This window comes from Strongylocentrotus purpuratus, unplaced genomic scaffold (genome assembly GCF_000002235.5).
Source record: "Strongylocentrotus purpuratus isolate Spur 01 unplaced genomic scaffold, Spur_5.0 spur5_scaffold_14, whole genome shotgun sequence".
NCBI lineage: Eukaryota > Metazoa > Echinodermata > Echinoidea > Camarodonta > Strongylocentrotidae > Strongylocentrotus > Strongylocentrotus purpuratus.
This window is the reverse complement of record NW_022145599.1, coordinates 22,255,098-22,278,421: the sequence shown is the minus strand read 5'-3', so window position 1 is coordinate 22,278,421 and position 23,324 is coordinate 22,255,098. Positions and strand designations below refer to the sequence as shown.

General features: G+C 38.7%; 1 protein-coding gene across 1 annotated transcript; it reads left to right on the top strand.

Annotated features, from left to right (window-relative positions):
• Positions 1–229: 229 nt before the first annotated feature.
• On the top strand, positions 230–22,004 carry LOC582960 (synaptotagmin-17-like). Its single transcript, XM_030985149.1, has 5 exons — positions 230–304; positions 16,352–17,266; positions 17,859–17,979; positions 19,167–19,391; positions 20,173–22,004. Exons 1-5 carry the CDS (start codon positions 230–232, stop codon positions 20,298–20,300), a joined length of 1,464 nt encoding a protein of 487 aa, XP_030841009.1. The 3' UTR covers positions 20,301–22,004.
• Positions 22,005–23,324: the final 1,320 nt, after the last annotated feature.

Here is a 23,324-nt window from a genome sequence, read left to right as displayed (position 1 = left end):
ATAATAACATAATAACAATGATAACGTTGACAAATTATTTGTCACTTCTTCCCAGAACTCAACCTTCACGTAATAAAACAAGTTTATAACATATCACTAACCAGGCATACGACAGCCAAGATAATTTTGAAGCTACCAATATTAGGGCGGCGAGGTATTCCTATTTCATTTTCATTTTATTTCTATTTTTATTTTATTGAAAGACGTGTTAAATATCGTAAGTGGAAACATGACGGTCGGGCAAGAGACGTCATCCCCAGACGAAATTGCGTCGATACGCCCATGCCTTCAAGTGGTCATCCCAGTAGACCAACAAAACAAATAAAATATGTATTCTAGAAAACAAGAAACTTCTAAAAGGTACATAAGACTTGTAAGTTGTACAAGTAATGGAATATGGCATACTATTGAAATATCAAATTGTCACTGTTTCGATGGCACTGAAGATTACACAGCATTTGATTTTGTGCATGATATTTTTGTTTTCCTTGTAAATGTCCCGCTAATGTATGATATTGCTTCATACGTAATAGAATTAACCCTCAGAAAATGGCATGCGTATCAGTGGCATAACCAGAAATTGATAATATAGGATGAAGGTGGATGTACGTGAGCTCCTCTGCGTAATACCGAAAACTAATAGTAGTATTGACCTTTTGGTGGGGTGGGGGGGGGGGGGGGGGTAGGGGCTACGCCGACAACACCCTATATGCTTGCTATCCTGCTCATGTATGTTATAAGCTTATGTGTATCTTAACTGTTTGCTACTAACTCGCCTTCCAGACACGCTTAATTCATTCTCAGATACGAACAGAATTCCAGAGAGGGCAATATACATGATCAAAACTGCTTTCTAAAAAAAAAGACATTTCAGTTGTGATGCATTTTAGGACCTATTTGCAACCCTCTCGTGTTACCCTTCAGACTCACCCACGTAATTGGTGTGCAAAGCTCGCTCTCATCAATCATCCTGCGACAGTTACTACTCCAAGCGATTCATATACCCGTCTTTCCTCCATGGACCCCACTGCATAATCGGCTCATATTATGTCCATGGCCCAATACTGAACATAATTGTGAACAGCTGTATTTCTTGATTTCTGTGCTAACTGTGACCCAGGTCATTGTTGTTGCGTAATGGGTGAGTTTTGGAGGGAACGATGACAAAATAATTTGTGCGATTTTTACATTATCATAAAAACAATATCTCCTGAAAAGGATGGCACTACACATGTCATCATATTTGAAATATGACAAGAAATTTATGTTAAGTGTTCGGACCGAACTTTCATGACACATGTTTGTGTAGTCCCATAAACTCATTTCTGTGTTGAGTGCATGCTACTTTCAGCAATACTGAGTCAATAAAGTTGAGTTCTGATCATGCGATTGCAGTATGAAAGAAACGGTGTGGAATATATCAGAAAAGGTTGATCATGTAGCATATAAGTATTGGTATGTACTGCAAGGTTTCTTGAGTCACCAAAATGTTTAGAAAATTGGCCCAGTCTAGGTATAGTAACAAGCACTGTACACAGAAAGATGCATATGGGACTACACAAACATGTGGCATAAAAATCGGGCCTCATCTTTAAGCTGTTACTTGTCATACTTTTTACTCTGGTGTTCTTCCACACTTGCATAAGAACAATGATAACGCTTTCAAATTATTTTTCATCTCTTCCCAGAAATCAATCTTCTTTAACTTGCCAATAATGCGTCACATCTTAGAACTAACACAAAGAATGAACAATAATCTTTTAATTTAGTTAAACCTGATACTCGGTTCTAAGCTCTAAGTGTAGAATGGTAAAAAAGACCAAGGTCAAATAATTGTCTTTGTTAATCATGACATACACCAAACGTCATGTTGAACTACTGTTTTTTTTTCTTTCTTAACAACTTTTCAATGTTTGCTCTAGGGCACTTTTGTTTATTCTTCTTTAAAAAAAAAAATTGTAAACGGTTTTTATCTATATAACCACCAAATTCAGTCAGATTTCTTTTGATAAAAATCATACTAAGAGATTCTTTCAGTTGAATTTGATATAGTGCAATCAATATCTATAACATCGGAGCTAAAATGATCTAAAAATAAGTCTTAGCAATCGAATAGTTGAAAAAAATAGTTCACTAACGTTTACATGCCTAAGATAAAGGATTTCATCTGATTTTTGAAACCCAAATACAACAAAATCCAAATAAATATTCAGAACACGGGCAGAAAATTGCCTCGTTTCGATATGTTTATCTTGGCGTGTTTCAACGTGGAGATAATGTATTAACTCCAACGTTTTGTAAGAACACGGTATCAATTGATGTAGAAGGTGGCTTCAGATGCAGATGTATGACCTGCGAGTTTTACTAAATAAAAAAGTAATAAGAGGGAGAGATGATGAAAGTTGCCATGACACCTGCAACATGACGTTGAATATGCGATGAGGTTTCACTAGTATTGTAAAATACTTGAAGTTAACACTGTCAGTTAAAGGAAGCAACATAAAAACACGGTTAAATATCTAAGAGAAACATATGTTACGAAAAATGGCACTAGTTGAATGGTACACTTGTTTAAATGCATCAATTTGTTAGTGTTTATTTCATTCCTAATTCGTCCCTAAAACGTTAATGACTATCTAATTAAATGCATCCTTTTTTATATATTAAGTTTCATTCCCTAATTCCTCCATAAAATACGTGAATAACTATCTAATTACATGCATCCATTTGTTAGTATTACGTTTCATTCCCTAATTCGTCCCTACAACGTGATCTCCAAAGGTACAATAAAACCTTCTAAAGACCTAAAAGAAAAACGTGTATAAATATAATACATAATTATATAGGGTAACACAGACCAAGAAGTTACCAGCAACTGGTAACTTCTTGCACAGACATAGCTTCGGTGACAACAACATTCCCTGGTAATGGCTAATATATCAGTAAAAACCTAAGTCTTTTGAAAATTTTCATTTGTATACCCGTACAAATTTACCTCAAACATCAAGCACTTTGCATTTGAAAACTAATATCCTTGTAAACTCTTGCCGACTCCCCTTCTTAAGAGCCACTGTAGTGTTGTGTAAATGATTCGTGTTGCACAAGTCTGACAGGTCATACATTATCCACCCTACTTCGGGCAGTGGTCTGGTGTCCGGGGATCACTTTATAACTCTTCACTTATTGCTGGGGAAATATTTGCCAGAAGTCTGTTGAACAAAGCCACAGACAATTCGTTCAATGTTGAAGAGCCACTCGCTCATTTTGTTTACTTGCGCAAGAATACATTCAAGGTAAGAAAGTTCAATGATATCGATACAGATGTATAAGTAGTGTACTCTCGCCTATAAACCGATACATGATGATAATGATTTCTTTGTCATTGATGAACTTTAGCAGGAACCAGATATAACCAGATATATCTCTATCTTGATATATCTTCCATACAAGTACTAAACCTGATTACCCTTTTAAAATAGCAACTGTAGATCATTCTTTTCGGTTATCAAATAATCTCTGAGTACTCAGTAGGGTTTGTTCCGGTACGCCATAGTATGCAATGATCGTTATAGCTTTTCTGATGGAATAAGCTTTTCATTAGGAAGGTTGTAAGCGCTTGCATTAGTCCTGAAAAATCACGATAAATAACCAGTTGTGTATACAGCAGCACACAGCAGGTTCTAATATGATATTCATAAGAAGTTGCTTTGAAAATGCACAATATGTGGTCGAAAAACCGAATTGGAAGTATCGATTTTCCTTGCAGCATTTCTAGTATTCAGGCTGAATGACAAAGTATTTTCAAAGAAAAATTAAAATTATGTATGATACTAGACTGAATGAAAGGTATTCATCATAACTTCATTAGTTATGAACCTATCATCATAATGAAAACTGTATGAAATATTATAGGTAATATGAGAAAACTTATATGCCATTAGTTGTAGTTAGAAACTGTTCCCTCCCACATACTATTTTGTATTTACAAGACATTCCATATTTAATGGAAACCACACTCCAGTTGCACGCGTATTTTTTTTCTCAATGAATCATTATTGCATTAACCTTGGTCGAGATCCTCTTTGGAGGTATGAATATAACTAACTTAATGAATGGAGGTATATACAGCATGGGTATAGATGAGGAGAATTAAAGAGTAGGAATAGAGAGGGTATAGTGGAAAGAGGGCGAGACAGGGAGAAGGAGACAGGAATGAATGAGAGGGAAAGAGAAAGAAGGGTAAAGAGGGTGTCGGTGAGAGAGAGAGAGAGAGAGAGAGAGAGAGAGATACAAAAGAGGAGGGACAGTGACAGGGGGTGGATGAAAAGAGACATGGATGAAAGAGCAAGAGAGAGGAGGAGGAAGAAGGAGAGAGAAAGAGAGAGAGAGAGAAATAAAGAGAGGGGAGAGACAGGGCGATGGATGAAAAGAGACATGAATGAAAGAGCAAGAGAGAGGAGAAGGAAGAAGGAGAACGGTCTGTATAAGTTAATGTAGACAAGTCATGACAGGGCAGGTCTTGTGGGTAATAACTATACAAGAGCCCTTTATTTAGAAAAGATATATGCTTGTAGGAAACTACTTCATTGGCATGGCCATGAATTCCACTCGAACTCTGGCTGCAGGCGACATGCATGTACAATATCTCATTGCCCTGGCTGCATTCACACAATCAAAATTAATGCCCGGATTCATGTTTCAAATGCGTTTAGTCTATATACATGTACTTTTGCAAGGTCTTTGAATATACATGTATTGTGAATTGTTTAAATATAAAGTTGTGTTCTGGTCGTGCGATTGCATTGTAAAAAAACTATCAGAAAGAAACTAGTAAAGGCTGATGATGGAGTTCGTAAGAACTGACGTAGGCGTGTAGAGTGAGATTTTAAAAGGTCAAATTAAAGAGGAATTGACCCACTCTTTTTGAAAATCACACGCAGTGGACAAATAAATTCCAAGCTGACATGCAAAGAAAGAAAAAGCTCACAAAATTTGTTTTTATCCTCACCAAACTTTAACCTTTTCTTTGATTGGCATTAAAATGTTTACAGTTTGACGGATTAACTTCGAAGTAGTGCCAGAATCTGATTAACGATATTGCTTATGACCAAGAGATTTATTCGCCATCCATAATTTCGAAACTTTGGATTGTCCGAATAGTTGATTTATTGCTATCCTCTTTGCTTTGAAATACCGCCAGCTATTAGGTCTTTCAGTTTAAAGTAATGATGAATCTAACTCGATCTGTCACTTTTTATGGTATTTATTTCTCCGTTATTGAGATATATAAGCGAAGGCTAGGGAGTAAATATGTATTTGATCAGTGCTTTTCTAGATAAAATCTCGCCGTCAATAAGTGGTAGTAAAACTGCTTCTCCTTATTAACTGATGAAATCATCGAAAACAAAATTTCTTGCTACTGTTCACTGTGCGACTTCGTAATAAATATCCAACTAAGATTGCCACTAGGAAGTTATCGCTTTCGAATCCCGGACTGGCTCTCACTTTTGCAGTCAAAGTGCATTCTTAAGTTTTGTTTGTTCTGGGGGTGTTTTACAAAGATGCCAAGTTGAACTCATCCCTGAGTTGGAGCCTTTGCAGCCTTAAAATTGAATATATTCAAAAGCGAAAATTCAAGTATTTTAGATTTTTTAAAATAAATTCGACATCAAGAACATGAAATCTCCTTGATAATAGACAATGTGAATGATTTGAATCAACATTTTATGCCTTTTAAAATAACTTTTACAAAATATTGTCATAGATGCTAACGTCTTTCCATAAACGTTCAGTCTAACTTAGAGATAAATTCAACTTCGAATCTTTGTAAAACACCTCCCAGGCTACCTAGTTATACGTGCAGTGCATTTCGCACATTATAGATTACATCATTGATGAGTAATCATGAAACTAATTGTTTAAAAGTGTGAACACGGTGGATAAGGGGTAAAGTTAACCCTATCAATCAGGGTTTGGTCCGATCGATCGGTATGGCAGCGACCTGGTGTAATCATGCTTGACTGCACGTTAATTGGCCTTAAGAAATGCATAAAGCTTTCTTCTTCTTCAGCGCTATCGATTCGCCCCTGCCGGTGTATCTCCTGGCTTCAGATTTCGCCCAATATCATTATACATGTATAATACATCTCTCTCTCTCTCTCTCTCTCTCTCTCTTTCTCTCACTACCTCATTCTCTCAGATTCTATCTCTTTATGTCTCACTTTGTATTTGTATTTATCTTACTCATTATCTCGTTTTCTCTCTCCCTTTCTTTCTTTCTCTTCCTCTCTCTCTATCTCTAGAAAATCAGTTGGGCTAAAAGGCCCTCATCTTTTAAATCATTACTCATACATTTTAAAAACAAAACTGTTTTCATCTGTAGAAGAGTAAGAGAGAGAGAGAGAGAGAGAGGAGAAGAGCAAAGAGAAAAAAAATTATAGCGAGGAGGAGAAAGAGAGAGAGAGAAGAGGAAGAGAAAGAGAGAGAAAGACAGAAAAGGAGAAGAGAAAGAGAAGATGCTCATAGAAAAAAAAATCCATTTTAAATACGGAGTTGGTTCATATCTACGCCAGATAGTACACACCCTCAGACAAATGCAAGCTTCGCCTCAGCAGGCTCCCATTATGTATGTGTGTATGTATGTATGTATATGTATATATATAGATACATACATATGTTTATATAAATACAAATATATATAATGTGTGTGTGTGTGTGTGTGTGTACACCTAATGAGAATATGAGAATGAGAATGAGAAAGTTCAATCCACTCCTCTTGTGTATTCCATCTAGCGTTGAGTATTGATATACTTTCTACTATTTTCACTGTACATCTCGTTGGACATTGTTCTTCTTAGCATTTTAGATATATAATTATCTATATCTATAGAGAGAGAGAGAGAGAGAGAGAGAGAGAGAGAGAGAGAGAGAGAGAGAGAAAGAGAGAGAAACATAGATAGACAGAGAAAGAGTGAAGAGACATATAAGCAGAGAGAGCGTGGTAGGGAAGGGGAGGCTTGGGGGAGAGGACACGGCGAGGGAATGTGAGAGGGTCCATGAATCCGCATCTTTCAAGACGTAAAGCCTTGACCGTCCGTTCCCCATCATCCTACCTCGTCATGTTAATCCTGTTAACATGTAATTGAATAACTCGACATGGAATTCGTGTTTGGGACTGACGATGACAACAAACAGTCAAAGGCAGATAGGAGAGTTCGGTAAAACAAGTTAGCACAGACTTTCATAATATTACCTAAAGGTCAATATCAATGTCTTATTCTATTACCTATATAGCAATCTTGTCATGATTTTGTAATATGCCATTGTAATGTACATACATTAAAAAAAGTAACGCACATTTACATTCGGTTGATCGCGATAGTGTTGAACAAATTTTCAAGATTAAAGTCAGTAGTTTCAGTACGTAAAATTCTTCTTTATATATCACATAGTATGTACTTTTTGTCTCGGGTTAAACTAATTTAATTTTAACAGTCGGTGTCATCTCTTAGAGAGAAAGAGAGAGAGAGAGAGAGAGAGAGAGAGAGAGAGAGAGAGAGAGATGTGGGAAGAGTAAAAATAAGGGGGGGGGGAATAATTTAGAAATAAATTGAATGTCACTTGGTTTTTATCTCCTGTAGAGAAAGACGGGGGTGTTATGTGCGTGATTGTGTTCGTGTGCGTATGGGGGGGGGGGGATGTGAAGAGAGAAGGAAACAGAGGGAGGGAGAGAAGGGGTAAAATAAGAGGAAAACATAATTGAAAAAGGAATTAAACGTTACCAAGCGTGTATTTGTTAGTACTAGCCTGTATGTGACGTCATTATTGCATATGGAACGAACTGATCTGTCGTTACACAGCAGTAAGCTGATTACTATAGCCATCATAAAATGTATCCTATAATTAATGTTTCCGTGTTTAATTAAGTCGACTGTAATAAAGGCGTGTATTCCCGATGTTCCACTTCGCTTAAACAATGTGAAATATACAACGAAAGTTAACTAACTAAAACAGTGAAAACAGGAGATTCGTATCATTGGAATGAAACGGTAAAAATAAGATTTGGTTTCTTTCTTTCTCTATTCTTTTTTTTTGTTTGTTGGGGGGGGGGGGGGGAGATACGGTATAAATAAGAAATTTGTATACCGTGGTCACGTATAAACTCCCAACATTTCAGAACTGATCTACAGCCTACTTATAAATAAAAACAGTCAAAATGTATTACTATATGCTAGGGTGAACTTGTTAACTTGGACCCACCATTATTATTGCCTTTTAAATGAAGGAAGGTAATATTTAGCCATAATCTACCGTTTTTCCAATTCGTGAAAGAAAGGAAAGTGCATTCAGCATTTCTTTGTGGCGTCCTTTTTCCTATTGACGTGTTCCTATGACAGAATTTTGATGGTTTGGTTACCATGGTTACGCTAATCATCCGTGCAAGACAAAAACAAATCATTTTGAAAGACAAATAATTCGATTTTCGTTAAAGGTAAAGACCAGTATTGGCAACGCCCCAATTTCAAAAAATGAAATGGAAGCTCTCATTACCAATCATGTGAAAGAATATGTTTTGACTAATACATGATGATAAAAAATTTGCCGGGAAACCGCCTACTAATTCATATATTTGGTAAACTTATTTCTCTCATGGTCTGGTGAGAGAGATAGGGTAGTCCCATATACATCTTTCTGTGTATAGTGCTTGTAACTTTACGAAGAATGGGCCAAATTTCTTATCATTTTGATGATTCCATAACCTTGCAGATGCTAGATGCTAGATGATCAACCTTTTCTGATCGTTTCCACAACGTTTCTTTCACAATGCAATCGCATGACCATTACTGGTCTTTACCTTTAAGGTCAATATTGTGCTCTTACATTCAATATATAAAAACTCGCACAAGGGCTTAGGAAAATTCTCGAATAGTAAATATTCGTAGGTGAAATTTGGAAATTAGAACAAAATACTTTTTCATGAACAGATAGTGATTGTTCTATACCTTATATATACACTTAGTGACGATATGCTTGTTAACTCTTCCATAAATGATACAAAACTTTGAAAAGAGGCTTGATGTAGCTCTGCCTTCGGCGATTAAAGCAGTACTGTTTCAACGGTTAGCCTCATTTGACAGTTGTGTAGCGTGGGTCCAACCGTCGGGGGGGGGGGGAGGGGCACGCATTATTAGGTGGAATAAATGCGAAAGAACAACACCATAACACGAGGAGAGGGTGGTGAGGGTCGTATCATCTTTCTCATGTTTTCATTGTGCCTTTCCCCTTTTCTTCACGCTCATGCTCTATTTTTGCCCAATGAAAATTATGCTGCCCTCGTAGCTCCATCGATGATGCTGGTTATAATTATAAAGGAAAACACAGGAAACAGTACGAGGTGGCAGTAAAATACAACATTTCGTTTATTCCAACCATCATCCCTGATCATCCGGGTGATATTCCCATATCATGAAAATCCCAATATTCGCTCTAATTCCGCACGGAGCACATCGATGACGACCTATGGAGCCTGTATCCGCCCGCTTGCTGCTTCTTATATCATAGGAGCACAGCGTGATGGCATAATGCATCCCATGAGAAACTCATCTCACGGTCGGTTGAGCACACAGCGTGTCAACCACTGCCCATGTAGAGATTGGGTCGTCGGGCGGGGGGTCGTCTGGCCGCTGCACCCGAACCTAAGGGGGGGGGGGGGGGGCGTCAGATTTTATTCTTATGTTTGGGGCCACTTGGAAGGAAATACAGAGAACAACATTTTATCATATCTAGTTCATTTACAAACTTCCCTTCGTCCTTTGCATGCAGATTTTTACAATAAGACAGTGACCAACAAGAATATGTGGAGGGAGGAGGGGGAAAAGATCAGAAGAGACAGAGAGGGACAGAGACAGAGATAAAGAGAAAGAGAGAGAGAGAGAGAGAGAGAGAGAGAGAGAGAGAGAGAGAGAGAGAGAGAGACAGACAGACAGACAAAACTGCAAATCAGAAAACCTGAGAAACAGAATCCCCACGTCTCTCCGTGCATGGACTGAGCTCGATCGTGGATGGTAGATAAAATCCGCCTGGGTTTCTCGCCCTGCGGCCAGCATCAGAGAACTCTGACGTCATGAGATCGGAGGGACATGGCGAGTCTCTTCTGCTATTATCATCTGTCTTCTCCTCATCCATGCAAATTAATTTGACATGCCGTTGACAGGTTTCTCGAGACGGAGGAGCAGGAGAACTAATTTGAAAGGAGTGGGTGTATGGGATAAGGGAGAGGGAGGGTGTAGCTAAAGTTTTTTTCATGAGACATCGCGACATGGAGAATGGTTAGATTTGTGTGAGAGGAAGGAGGTCGGGTGAAGAAGGAGTTTATAAAACGAGGGTTAGAGAGAGAGATAGAGAGGTATATACGCACACATCCAAACGCACATTCTCACCCACCCACATACACACAGAGCACGATAGCAAGAGAGAGAGAGAGAGAGATAGGTCGCAATTAAAGAAGTGAAATAGATAGAGAGGAACATAAAATGCTTCTCGACATATGCCAACTACAGACAGTAAAACAAAATTACATCACTCCCAATGGTAAAACAAATCAGTCGGTTTGGAATCGGTTAGACGATGTGACTGAAGTATCAGAGACAGAGATTAGATCTCTTTACATTTTATTCCTGTCTTTTTTTCTTCTCGTGTCTCTAAGCTATAGACCATCTCTGATTATGCTGCTGCTTCCCGATAACCCGTGCTCAAGCACAGTTGTTTGCCAAGCGGAGGAATTAGATAATAAAATATATAATGTAAGAAGTGCGTGCATCAAAATCCTTCAAAACTAGCCAATGAGATTCCCTATACAGTTTAATATTAGAACATTAGAACATAATACGACATCATAATCACGATCCTAAAGTTGAGGGGTCGAGCAATTTGCAACGAAATTCGGTGTTGAGGAATGATTTTTCAAAACAAATACAAATTGTAAAGAAAATATAAAATGCCAGAGTAAGGAAATAAAAGGGTGAATATTTGTACAAAGCAGACCATCGATTCCTTCACACCTACACCGAAGATTTGGAGCAGACGTGGTGCAACGGTAGAGAGGTGAGTGAGGAATTTCACACCGTCTTGTCGAGCCGCATGTGGTGACAATCTGAGAAAGTGAGTGTTGGTTGAAAAGAAGTGAGAAAAAAAAGAGAGATAGAGGGATGAGAAAATATGAGTGAAGATGAGAAAGAGAGAGGATAGTGCAAATCGAGAACAGGATAAACTTAAGAATTGTGTGTGTGTGTGTGTGTGTGTGAGAGAGAGAGAGAGAGAGGGAGAGAGAGACAGAGAGGGAGAGAGGGGGTGAGAGAGAGAGAATGAGGGAGGGAGAGAGATAGAGGGATAGAGAGAGAGAGAGAGGGAGGGAGAGGAGGGGGAGGGGGAGAGAAAGGTGTGCGTTATCTTGAGTAGATGTGAAACAATAACCATGTGCTAGTTTTAGGTCAAGGAGATTAGAGTATTAAGGATATTGAAGGGATTGGGTATCTTTGCCTCATATTCTAAACAAAATCCTGGATTTAGCTAATGCTGCAATCATAATTATAAACCTTTAGGTCAGTCAGGAATCCTATGACTTTTACAAGCAAATCTGATTATCAAGATATTTATGATTGGAATTCGAAATTTCATTTTTCGTTTTCCTAACGGTTTTTATAACACTACAGTTTTTTGGGGGAAATGAGTATGGTAAAACTGGTCACTCTAAGATTTTTAAATTTTTAAGCGCAAATTTTGTAGGGCTTCAATATTACACCATATCACAGACACTGATAACACGTAGGGCCTTGCATCTCAGATTTAAGATTAAAACGATGCCTCTAAGGATATTAAAATAACTATGTTACATGATTACCTGACAAATCATGTTCAGTCCGATTCAGTGATCCTTTCTACAGTCTAAACAAATGCCTGAGAAAGAAAAAAAGGTGTGAAGTTATATGTTGAGAGAGAGAGGCGGGACAGAACAGGAACAGAGAGTAAGAGAGGGAGGAGAAGAAAAAAGAAGAAGAAGAAGGAGGAGAATAAAAGGAAAACGTAGAAGTATATGGAGAAAAGGGGGCAAAAAGAAGAAGAAAGATATTTAAGAGAGAGGCCCTCGATGTGGCAGAATGTTGCTCACAGAAATTTCTTTGAGAATAATTTACTTGAACATTTACGACTAGTATACACTCCTCTAAATATCTGTATTGTCTGTCAGTCTTAGCGCCTGTCAATCTGGCTTACGATTAGTGTAAGTGTGTGTGTGCTTTCCCCTCGTGCTATGCATTTTTCACACCTTCATTCTGTAGTGCTCCTCTTCATAATAGTATTTAATCAATCTCTCTCCATCCCATCTCTCTCTCTCCCTCTCTCTCTGTCTCTCTCTCCTGGTTTCGGATTAAGTAGGAACCAAGCGCCCCTTTAGCCCATGATAGCTGTCGTATTAGTTTTCCTTGGCTCATATAGATGGCTCTCGGCTAGCAGAGACTCAATATATATATAATAAGAGAGCTAGAGGCAAGAAAATCTGCGCGCAATTTAAGGCCGGAGCACCAGCATTTATTAGATTTAAAGGGTGGATATTTCAGCGACGCATATACACTCCTATCCGCTATGTCCGAAGGCTGAAAAACGGAGCTTCTGTTTATAAGATGATGACCGGGTTTACGCCACCGAGAATGGCCTAGGATATCGGATGGCATTAATCTCTATGCTGGGATAGGATATAGAAGGTGGAGTTATGACTTATATGACCTTTACTGAGAAGGGTTGCTCACGAATTGAGGTCCTCCGGGCCATCTACTTTTGCATATGTTTATCCCGATCCATTTTCTTCCTTTTTAATCTAGATATTTCCAACTCTTTGGCAAACGAGACGGTTAAATCTATTCCTCTTTTCAAGAATATACTGCAATCAATCGTAGACTTGCCTATGGCTTTTGCAAACTCTATCATGGGCCGTATGTGCTTGGGTACAACGCACATGAACCTACGTGCATTTTCGGGGATGCGTAGCTTTTGATGATGGAATAACAGGAGAACAAACGTCTCTTGAGTGTGTGTTCCATTGCATGAACCCTGATAAATGTATATTTAAACAAGTTAAATGTGCCATTACAACAGTATTACATTTACAGTGGGATATTTATCCGTGGGAATACTATACAACGTAAACTCGTAGCTGATAATATTGACGTAAATTATTCAACAAAACATATGAAAAATAATCAAACATTGTTTTGAAAATCATGGCAAACTGGCTTGAAAGACAATATGTATTAGGCAATTTCGGTGCGCTACAACTGAATATAGAGATGGGTCGGCATTGAATAGTGTCCTTATCTGTATAATGTCCCAATTACTCCTTCATTATCATGATAATGTGTAAGATTAAAAAAAAAAAAAAAAATTCCTGCACCTGTAGTCATTTAAAAAATATTAAAAAAATAAAACCGAATTTCTTTTCCGTGTATGCTTTCTTCGTACTAGTCGATACATAAATACCTTCTTTTGGTGTATTTATAGCTGACAAAGTGTTCTGTCGGAAAATATGTTTTTCATTCATCACACATGTGTTTGTCTTTTTGCCAATGTACTACCATGACAAGTCGTTATGTATTTACCTCTCTCTCTCTTTCTCTCTCTCTTTCTCCCGCACTCTATTGCTCTCCCATAACTCTCTTAATCGTCTCTCTCCCCATCTCGCTATTTCTCATTTTCTGTTCTCTTCATACTTTCGCCGACCCACCTACTGCCCATACCCGCCTTGCCATCCTCTAGCCTCTCTGTTCACCGCTGTAAAATTTTGTTTTGGGTCCTTACTTTTGCTGAAGGAAGACGAACATGCATTAATCAGATAGACAAACCATGATTGAATTACTACACACGGAGTCCTTTGAATTAATCATATTGTGCCGACCAGTACGTCACTCAGGACTATTATTAGGTCAGGGGCGTAAGCTGTTAGATGTGGTATAGGAAACGGAGGGCAGAGAAAGGGGTAAAGAAAAGGAGAGAGGGAGAGAGAGAGAGAGAGAGAGAGAGAAGGAGAGAGAGAGAGAGAGAGAGAGAAGACGAGAAGGGGGGGGGGGGGGTCCTTTCATTCAATCATATTGTGCCGACCAGTACGTCACTCAGGACTAGGCCAGGGGCGTAAACTGTTAGATGTGGTAAAGGGGTGGGAAAAGACAGAGAAGATCTAGTGAGCAGAGGGGAATCGAGGGAGGGAGGAGGAGGAAGGGTGGGGGGGGGGGGGGGGTCTTTGAATTAGTCATGTTGTATCGATCAGTAGATCATTTCAATTCCATGTCATCAAGAGCGTAGTCTGTGAGGTATGATGGAGGGTGATGAGGGGAGACAGCTAGAGAGATATAGACAGAGAAAGGAAGAGAAAGAAAGCGAGAGGGTTTAATTAATCTATTGTGTGCTTACTCACCTATGCATGATTTGGGGTAGTGACGGAGATAAATAAATACAATAGAGTAACAAAATGAAGAAAAAAAGAGAGAAACAGAGTAAGAGAGAGAGAAAGAGAGAGAGGAACAGAGTAGGATGGAAAGAAATATGTAGGTACAGAAGGAGAAAGAGTGAGACGGAGATAGGGACAGAGAGAGAGAGAGAGACAGACAGACATACAGCCAGAGAGAGAGAGAGAGTGAGAGGGAGCGAGAGAGAGAGAGAAAAAAAGAGTGAGGGAGGGAAAGCGGACAGGGCAGTTTTCATGATCCATCTCTCTATTTTCACAATTTTAACTTTTATTTCCTATAATAACATTGACTTCTTCGAGTTTCATTAAAAAAAACAGGAAGGTCATTGGAAATGCATGAATCTCATTATTACTAGGTATATATATATATATATATATATAAATATATATATGCACGTAAAAATAAAATACTGATAATTCTATAATAGTGAGATGACAGAGCTATTCTTAACGATTCATTCGTTTTTTGTTTTATTATTCTTTTTCTCACTTCTTGCTCATCATATTACAATCACTTGTGTTTTTATTACTGAATAAAAAAGGAACAAAATTAATTAGGGGCGGATTAAGGATGCTTTGATAATAGGGGTGGTTTATACCAACGTGTACGTGTGTAAGAGCTGGCATAACAGAAGGGGGGCACGATCCCAGCACCCTCTCTAAGACCGCCATTGTTATTAATAGTATGGCACATTTTTACATTTGATAATACTGACGCCGCTATTAAAGGTGAACTGTGAAGGGAAAGTAAAGTTGAAGAGGAGGAGGGGGTGGGGTGGGCCCATTTTTAATCTTCCATTTTTCTTCTCTCACACAAGCCGTGGAGAAGTAGACACATTACTAACGTGACATCTGACAGCCTTTTATTTTGTTACGAAGGACAGAATGATGCGCGCTTTTTAGCATGAAACCCACTATGAGACCGTCATTGTAAATATACAGCACAGCTCCTATCTATATTCGAGAATGCTGACGCTGCTCGTATAAACTGTGAAGGGAAATTGAAGTTGAAGAGGGGGAGGGGCGGGGATCAAATCCCTTTTTGACGCTTCGATTTTGCTTTGCACTCACAAGCAGAAGAAAAGGAGACACATTTATTATCAACGTGACATTTGATAAGCTTTTATTTTGTCACGAAGGACAGATGCACGCTTTTTAGCATGAAAAGCTTTTATTTCTTTTCAGATGCGTCATTCATTTTGTAACATGAACAGCCAAGATGTTTCAAATGTATCAACATCTTGGAAAAAAAACACTTCCCTCTCCGACTGAAGCACAGAAACGCGCCCACATCACGTTTCATGCAACTTAAACCATATGCAGTACCCAAAACTCACACTTTTGCGTCACAAAGCTGTCTACTTCAAAAATAATGTATTCACTCTTACTCTGAGACCTTCATTGCAAACTACATGTATGAACCGCATGTATTATCTACATTTAAATACGAAAGCCTTTTAATGGTAATGTTGTCCCTTTACAGTAACGTGTAAGAACAGATTGGGGGTATAGATGGAGTTTAATGAAAACTAGTTTAAATCAAAATATAGGGTAGCCCATTATTGCATCGAGCCATCAAATTTTCCACTATCATAAAAAAATGAGTTAGATATCTTTTAAGGTAAAATGAAGCTATTTATCATACATATTGTCGGTGTCAGATGTTTGTAAAATATTCATGGTCGGGTATTATTTCGACTGTGAATACGTTTGAAAGAATTTTAATAAATAAGTAGGCAGTTTTTTCATTACCATATCACTTTTGTGGAAAACGGTAAATCTTTATCATAATCGTACCGATATAAACTTCTATTGTTATTTTATTTTTCTTTGATACAGCACCGCGGTGGTGGTATACTATGGCAATTAACAGCGACTCTATGCTGTGGTGCTCGTTGCTGCCGTGCCTGCTGCGGTGATTGCTGCCGTCCACACCACTCATCCTTCCAAGACCTCGCCGACGATTTTGATGACGACGACAACGTCGACGTGCCTATATCGCCTGGTTACTCGAGCGACATCCCATCATCGACATCACACTCGAGGTTAGCCTCCACCAGCTCGAGACGATCGTCGTGCGGTGAATCGCGTCGTGGTTCGACACCGGTGTCGGAGTATTCGAGTTCGGGGTACCGACGGGGTAGCAGCACCCCAGTCCCCGTCATAGACATGAAACCGATTGAGTTTTGGCCTCCTAATATGAGCCAGGAACCGGTCCAGCCGAGGCCGCTCACGAGACGATATACGAGTGATCTCTCATCATTCGGTGAAGCTGATAAAATAGAACCAAAGCTATACGAGGTGAATGAAAATGAAGAAGATCTGACGGACGAAGAGAAAGTGGCAAGGTTCAAATTGGGTAAGATCCACTACGCCCTCAAATACGAGGTGAACGAGGGACGATTAAACGTCCGGATCATCAAGGCAAGGGACCTTCCACCGCCCATGTTCTACGACTCCTCCAAACAAGACTTATCACATTCCAACCCTTACGTCAAGGTATGCCTCCTACCTGATCAGAAAGATGCCAGACAGACCTCGGTGAAACGGAAAACACAGAATCCCAACTTTGAGGAGAGTTTCTGTTTTAATATCCCTCACCAAGAGGCGCAGCGGAGGATGTTGCTTTTGAGTGTACAAGACTTTGATAAGTTCAGCAGGCATTGTGTTATAGGACAGCACACTGTACCCCTGGCGGGACTCAACCTGGTGAAGGGGGGCCATTACTGGAAACCCCTTCAACCACCAAATCAGGTAGGGTTACATAGGTCATAAACCATGATAAGCAATAAGCGCGGTATCGGTTTCATACCCCTAGGTCTAGAGTGGCAAATGTAGATTAGTACGTGACAGATAACATTTTGAGCAGTGCCGACAGAGGGTTCGAACCCACGACCTCCGAATTTTCAATCGAGAGTTCACTTTACAAGTTAACATGTTAGAAAAAACGTAGCAATTGCTTGCCCCTTATTCTCTACTTTTAAGACGCTACACGCATTAGTCATATTTACGAAGGATATAAACTAAGATCTGAGCGGTCATGTTTTAAACTTCCACCGTAGATCAAAAGAAGAGTACAAGAGCGTAAACTACTCGTTCATGGGCCAGGATACCACTACGTCCATGGAGGTTTAAGCAAGGATTAAACTATAATGTATGCAGATAATTTGTTGTAAATTTCAGTTTATTTTTAATATCTGAATATAACGTTACAGATTTTTATGCTAATTCTGACCTCCAGCTGTCCACGACTTCCCATTGCGAACGAACATTAGCATCAATTTCATAATCGCAAGTCAAGCGTGTTTATTAACGACCATTTAATTCATCTCATTTCCTACCCCAGAACAACCCCGGTCGTGGCGAGATACTATTATCTCTCAACTATCTACCCAGTGCAGGTAGGCTCAATGTTGACGTCATCAAAGCCAAACAGCTGTTGCAGACTGATATAGTCGGAGGTTCGGGTAAGGCAAAAGGTTTTTTTTTCTTGGAAAGGACGTTTTGTCCATTTTAGGAAATACAAAAGTGAATTGTAAATCGAGTTTGCATCCACTTTGAGGAATGAATGCTTTAGCTATAATATGAAAGGTCTATATATTATTGAGAGTGCTTTTATCCACTCAGAGTTCTATCAAAAAGAGTATTTCTCAAATAATCGCAAATGAAAACGGTGTATTCATCTCTATTGTAAGAGAACATAGTTTTAAAGAAATGTAAGTCAGTTGAAATTGTCCAAGGTTACCGCTATTGTTCTCCTTATACTGACCCAGTAATAACAAAATATATCTTCCATAACAATTTTTTCTCTCCAGATTGCGATCTTTGATTTTTTGTTCACGTCATTATGTCATCGAAAAGGTTTCAAGGATGCTTTAAAACACGTTTCAAGAGATCTTTATCATTGAGGCCGAGGTTATATGAGTCTAACATTTAAATACGATATTTCCATCAAGATAAGCAAAATACACCAACCATTTATAATCGCATATTTAAACACTGATGTAAAAGAAATGTAAAAAAATATGATTGTGAATTGTAAGTTAGCTGGGAAATATTGTTAAATATATACGTTCCTCAAATAGTAGATGTACAGAGATTATAATGAAAGACTTAAAATTTATAAAAATATCATAGAAGTATCACAAAAAAAGAAAATATAGTTTAATGTATCAATTTGATTTCAACCAATATGAGCTATACAAAACTATGAATGCTAGTGGCAGTGCATGGTAGGAAACAAATTTTTACCTATTTTACCAAACTTCAGAATAGAAGTAAGAAACTATTGGATAAGGTCATTACCCCCATCTTGTTTAAATCTATGAAAAAATTGGGTATGTTCCATGCACACAGCAAAGAAATATGATGTCATCGCAATTAGCAACACAGACTGATATATTTCCTTTAACTGCTTTACTAAAGAGCTCATACCATCGAAAACAAAACAGGACTACCGCACGAGCTTGGAAATCACCAAATGACATCGAAAGCGAGTTAAAGGGTACATAACAGCAATCCATTCTATGGAGAAGTGTAGCAAAATAGGCAAAGCTATTCCGTTATCATGCATATGGCATTCTGGTTACTTGTATGTACTGAGTAATACAAAAAAATGTGTCCTTATCTTGATGTCTGTTGTGTTGTCTCTTAGATCCGTTTGTCAAGCTACAGATGATTAGTGGCCAAAAGGTGATCAAGACAAAGAAGACTTCGACCAAGAAGAACACTCTCGATCCCGTCTTTAACGAGACCTTCAGTTTCCATGTGACGCCGTCGTCACTGAGTGACGTAAGCTTACTGGTCTCCATATGGGACTACAACACCAAGAGCAGGGACTACTTCACGGGACAGATCATCATGGGAAAGTTCGCATCAGGTAACTTGCGTGAGGGCGCTACACACTCCTATTCCGTAGAGTCTGCGGCACAGATTTGGGCTTTTTTCTTAAAAGAGGTCTTGATTAAACCCTAACCCTAACCCTAACCCTAACCCTAACCCTCAACTTTCCCGTAGGCTCAACACGCACCTACCCCAATCTGTGCCGCAGAAAAAAAATAACACTTCCGGGATAGGAGTGTGTAGCGTGTGTAGCGTGTGTAGAAAAAATAGCGTTCTATCAGAATAAAAAGATTGCCTGGATAAAGCACAGGGTTCACATCGTTTATCGTATGAAATATATCAAGACACACATTCTAGTCACACCGTGATGCGGGCAGAATGTAGTGTGAACATCATTTCGCTCTCTTTTAATCAGTGAGCACGTTGAACATTTTCCAAAACTCTTTCCTTGAAGTCACACGGCATGGTACTGTTTTTCCCATAAAGAACATTTCTTTGCACTCGAGGGGAAGACTATACTGGAACAAATAAAAAGGGAAGGGTATCTAACGCGATATAATTTTATATAATGATTTAAGCAATTATATAGGGATATATTAATTATATTAAGGAGTTACAGACACAAATAGAGACAGAGACACGGGGTGAAAGATAGGTATTAAAAAGTGGTTAAAATAGAGAAGATCAAATTATGAGAATAGGATAATGAGGGAATTTGAAAAATCTTTGGCAGGATAAAATAATTAAAACATATAACATCCCGGTGCATAATGAATCCAAACATTTCAATCTTTCTTCTTATTTTGTTCTACATTTAGGTCATAGTGAGGTCACACATTGGCAACGCATGCGCAATTCGCAACGAACTCCTGTGGCACAGTGGCATACACTGCGCACTCGTGAAGACTGTGAAAAGGTTTTGCCACATGCCATGATGGTTTCATGATAAGGAGCAGAGGACTGCGGTTCGAGACTCGGGATAAGTCGATGGATAATTAAGTAAAAAAAATTATCCAAAACGAAGGGCACGTCGTTTTGTGTACAACGAGGAGAAAAATGAGTAAAGCAGGATATTGGTGGATAGTATGAGAGCAATGACCGCAGTGGATGTCAATACTAAGTGATGCAGTTATCTGACGTGGGCGTTACCATTTTAACGTGACAGTCGTTCGGTATTCGATTTTCTGACGGATGTGTAAACATTTGAAATTAATTTATGCTCTTTTAGGATGAGAAAATATTTTAGAGCTGTTATTTGAAGCAAAGAACATTTCATCATCCTTGATCATGATGATGGCTACACAAATTAGTAAACAAAGAAGATAGCTCAAAGTAAAGTGAGCGAAAATGTGAATGACAGTATTTGGTATTTGATCAACACATGGCCGATCCTATTCCAAAAGAAGAACACTTTTCAATCAACTGAGCTTCTGAACGTGATATTATCGTTTGGAGAACTGGCGATTTGAAGTTGGTCGATGAAAACAAATACGTTTTTTTTATAAACCTAGTGTTGTGTTTAATTACAATCTATGTGTAGTAAATTGAGAACAAAACCAAAATGAATGTCATGTCAGTGTAGATATTTTTAATTCAACAGTACTTTTTTAGGTAATTGACATCATAACAAATTCTCTGTTTAGTATTTATTACGTCAACTTAACATTTTCTACTTAATGCTGGCTTTCAATTAATAAAGGAACAAATGTGGAAACTATTTACACTTGCATCTGCTGCTCCCAAAGCACACGCTTGCCTCTAGACATTGAAAATAACATGCTTATTGTGATTATACTAGACTTTTCATCGTTCGACATTCCAAAAAGGCTGCTGGGTATTCATTCGCCAATGTATATGGTTTCGAAATTGCTTTGTCCTGTAAACAAATATTGCGCAAACACCTTTGGCCAATTCCTTATAGGAAATAACAGCAACAAAACCAACCTTGCCAATTGTAATTGTTTTTGTTGTTGTTGTTCTTTTCTTTTCTTTATTTTGTACGGATAGACAGGGTGTAGGGGGGGGGGCTTTGTTACAAATATTCGGCAAAATGTCGATACAGTCGACCAGATGCCCCAACCCATTCCGAATTTTCCTTTGATCCTTATGCTGGTCGGGTAGATGGGTTCTTCTATTCTAGAAGGTCTTTTGGACCTTGTAATTCTCTTGATGATTATACCTTGCGATACTACAATTGACCTGCTTATATCTCTCTCCCCAAAGGTGCAAGGATGCTTAGGTAGAAACATATTTCTGACAGTAGTTGACGTGAAAGAGGTACACGTATTACTATTAATACGTCAGGTTTGTGCTAAGCCACCTTGAAAACGACTTTTTTAGATACCGATTTGTACATGTATATTATAATCATTTGTTCACATGTCTTAATTGGTTATCTTGATATTAGTTCTCAAACGTATAGGTAGGGGTAAGTAGGTAAGTGCTAGTGAGTTGATGTGTGTTGGCGGGTGGTGAGTGTGAATTCCGTCAGCTAGTTGCTGAAAACGAATATGTAGGGAGGGATACTATGCCATTACTCCATGTTTGAGCATAATAGTTTTTGGACAATGTCATCTTTACGTAGCGCGTCCAATGCCGAAAAGGAGGAGTCTTCCGTCGGGCAAATGACGAAAAAAAGAAGTTATGTGAATGCCCGCCCCCCCCCCACTCAGTGTTATTTAGGATACGCATATGCGTGTTCCCTCTTCTTGAAAGCACCCCCTATCTGAGGATTGCCAACATTTCCGAACCCCCCTTTCGCGGGCTTTTCCTGCCTTGGAGACCACCCTAAAATCATGAAAAATGCTCAATGTACCCCCCTAAATTCGGAATAATTTTTAAAAACTTTTTCAAGAAATTTCCGGGTGAAAAGTTTTACACCCCTTTTTTTTTTACAATTCTCGGGCCGGACTTTGTCGCACGAAAAGTACCCCTTTACCGGACATTTTGGTAACACGCATGGGGTCCGTCCGTTCTCGGAGTGGGGTGTGAATGTTACCGAATATATTGCGGCTGCGCCTGTTTACAAGGCTGTCACAACGTAACACATGCATATGGAATGCATAAGTCTTTGTTAAATCCCTCCCTACAAATTATTCAATTTGCATTGTTCACCATAAATGGTCGCTAAGTAGGGCAAGCATTATCAGTCACACACAAATTCGGAAAAAAACGAGATCAAGCAAATTCTTCGAAAACAGGGAATAACACCCTCATCATTCAGTGTAAGGCATTGTGCAAAAGGCATGGGGAAAGTTTCTTGACAAATAAATGCTGCGGCTCAACTTGACTTCAAAATCCATTAATATGTAGTCTGATAAAGTACCTTCAAATGGCAAACATTTGAAAGGAATATATCCATAGTATCATTAAAAAATAGATATAAACAGCACATTGACTTTCCACATGCTTTATGCACAGACTGCCTTGCATTGAACGAAGAGGGCTCTATTTTCACTGTCTGTTATTCCCCCTTTTTCAAAGAAGTCGCCTGTTCTCGGTTTTCCGACGTTGTGCCTGACTAATTATGGTTCCCCTACCTAACGAAACGCAATCTATACAATTTGCACTCTTATTCGTAACAGATGAATGAAGTAATGTGTAACGCGATGCTTGACGAAGACTTATGTATTAAGCATGATTACTTTAAGGAAATGATGAATTTCAGACATGCATTCATGAAGTTCTGAACACAATGTGATAATAACGTAAAGAACTTAGCTTCAACATCATTCGAACAAAACAGTACTGTAATCATGCTCACATACTTTACTTTATCCAGATACCTGATAATGAACTGTTGATCATGTTGATAGAGCTCAGCTTGCGAAAAACTTGTGTTCAAACCCTCTGGCTAATACATGGTGAAGTCATGTATACCTTTACAAGAAATCCTCGTAGGCACCAGATGTAAAAGTTGCTGGTTGCAAAAACATATTCATGGCAGGGTTACCGCACTGATGCAACGGGC

Coding starts and splice junctions, on each gene's coding strand:
- LOC582960 (XM_030985149.1), top strand. CDS start 230: ATGACGGTCGGGCAAGAGACGTCATCCCCAGACGAAATTGCGTCGATA. Junction 17,267..17,858: donor CCCTTCAACCACCAAATCAG/GTAGGGTTACAT, acceptor TTCCTACCCCAG/AACAACCCCGGTCGTGGCGA. Junction 17,980..19,166: donor TGATATAGTCGGAGGTTCGG/GTAAGGCAAAAG, acceptor GTTGTCTCTTAG/ATCCGTTTGTCAAGCTACAG.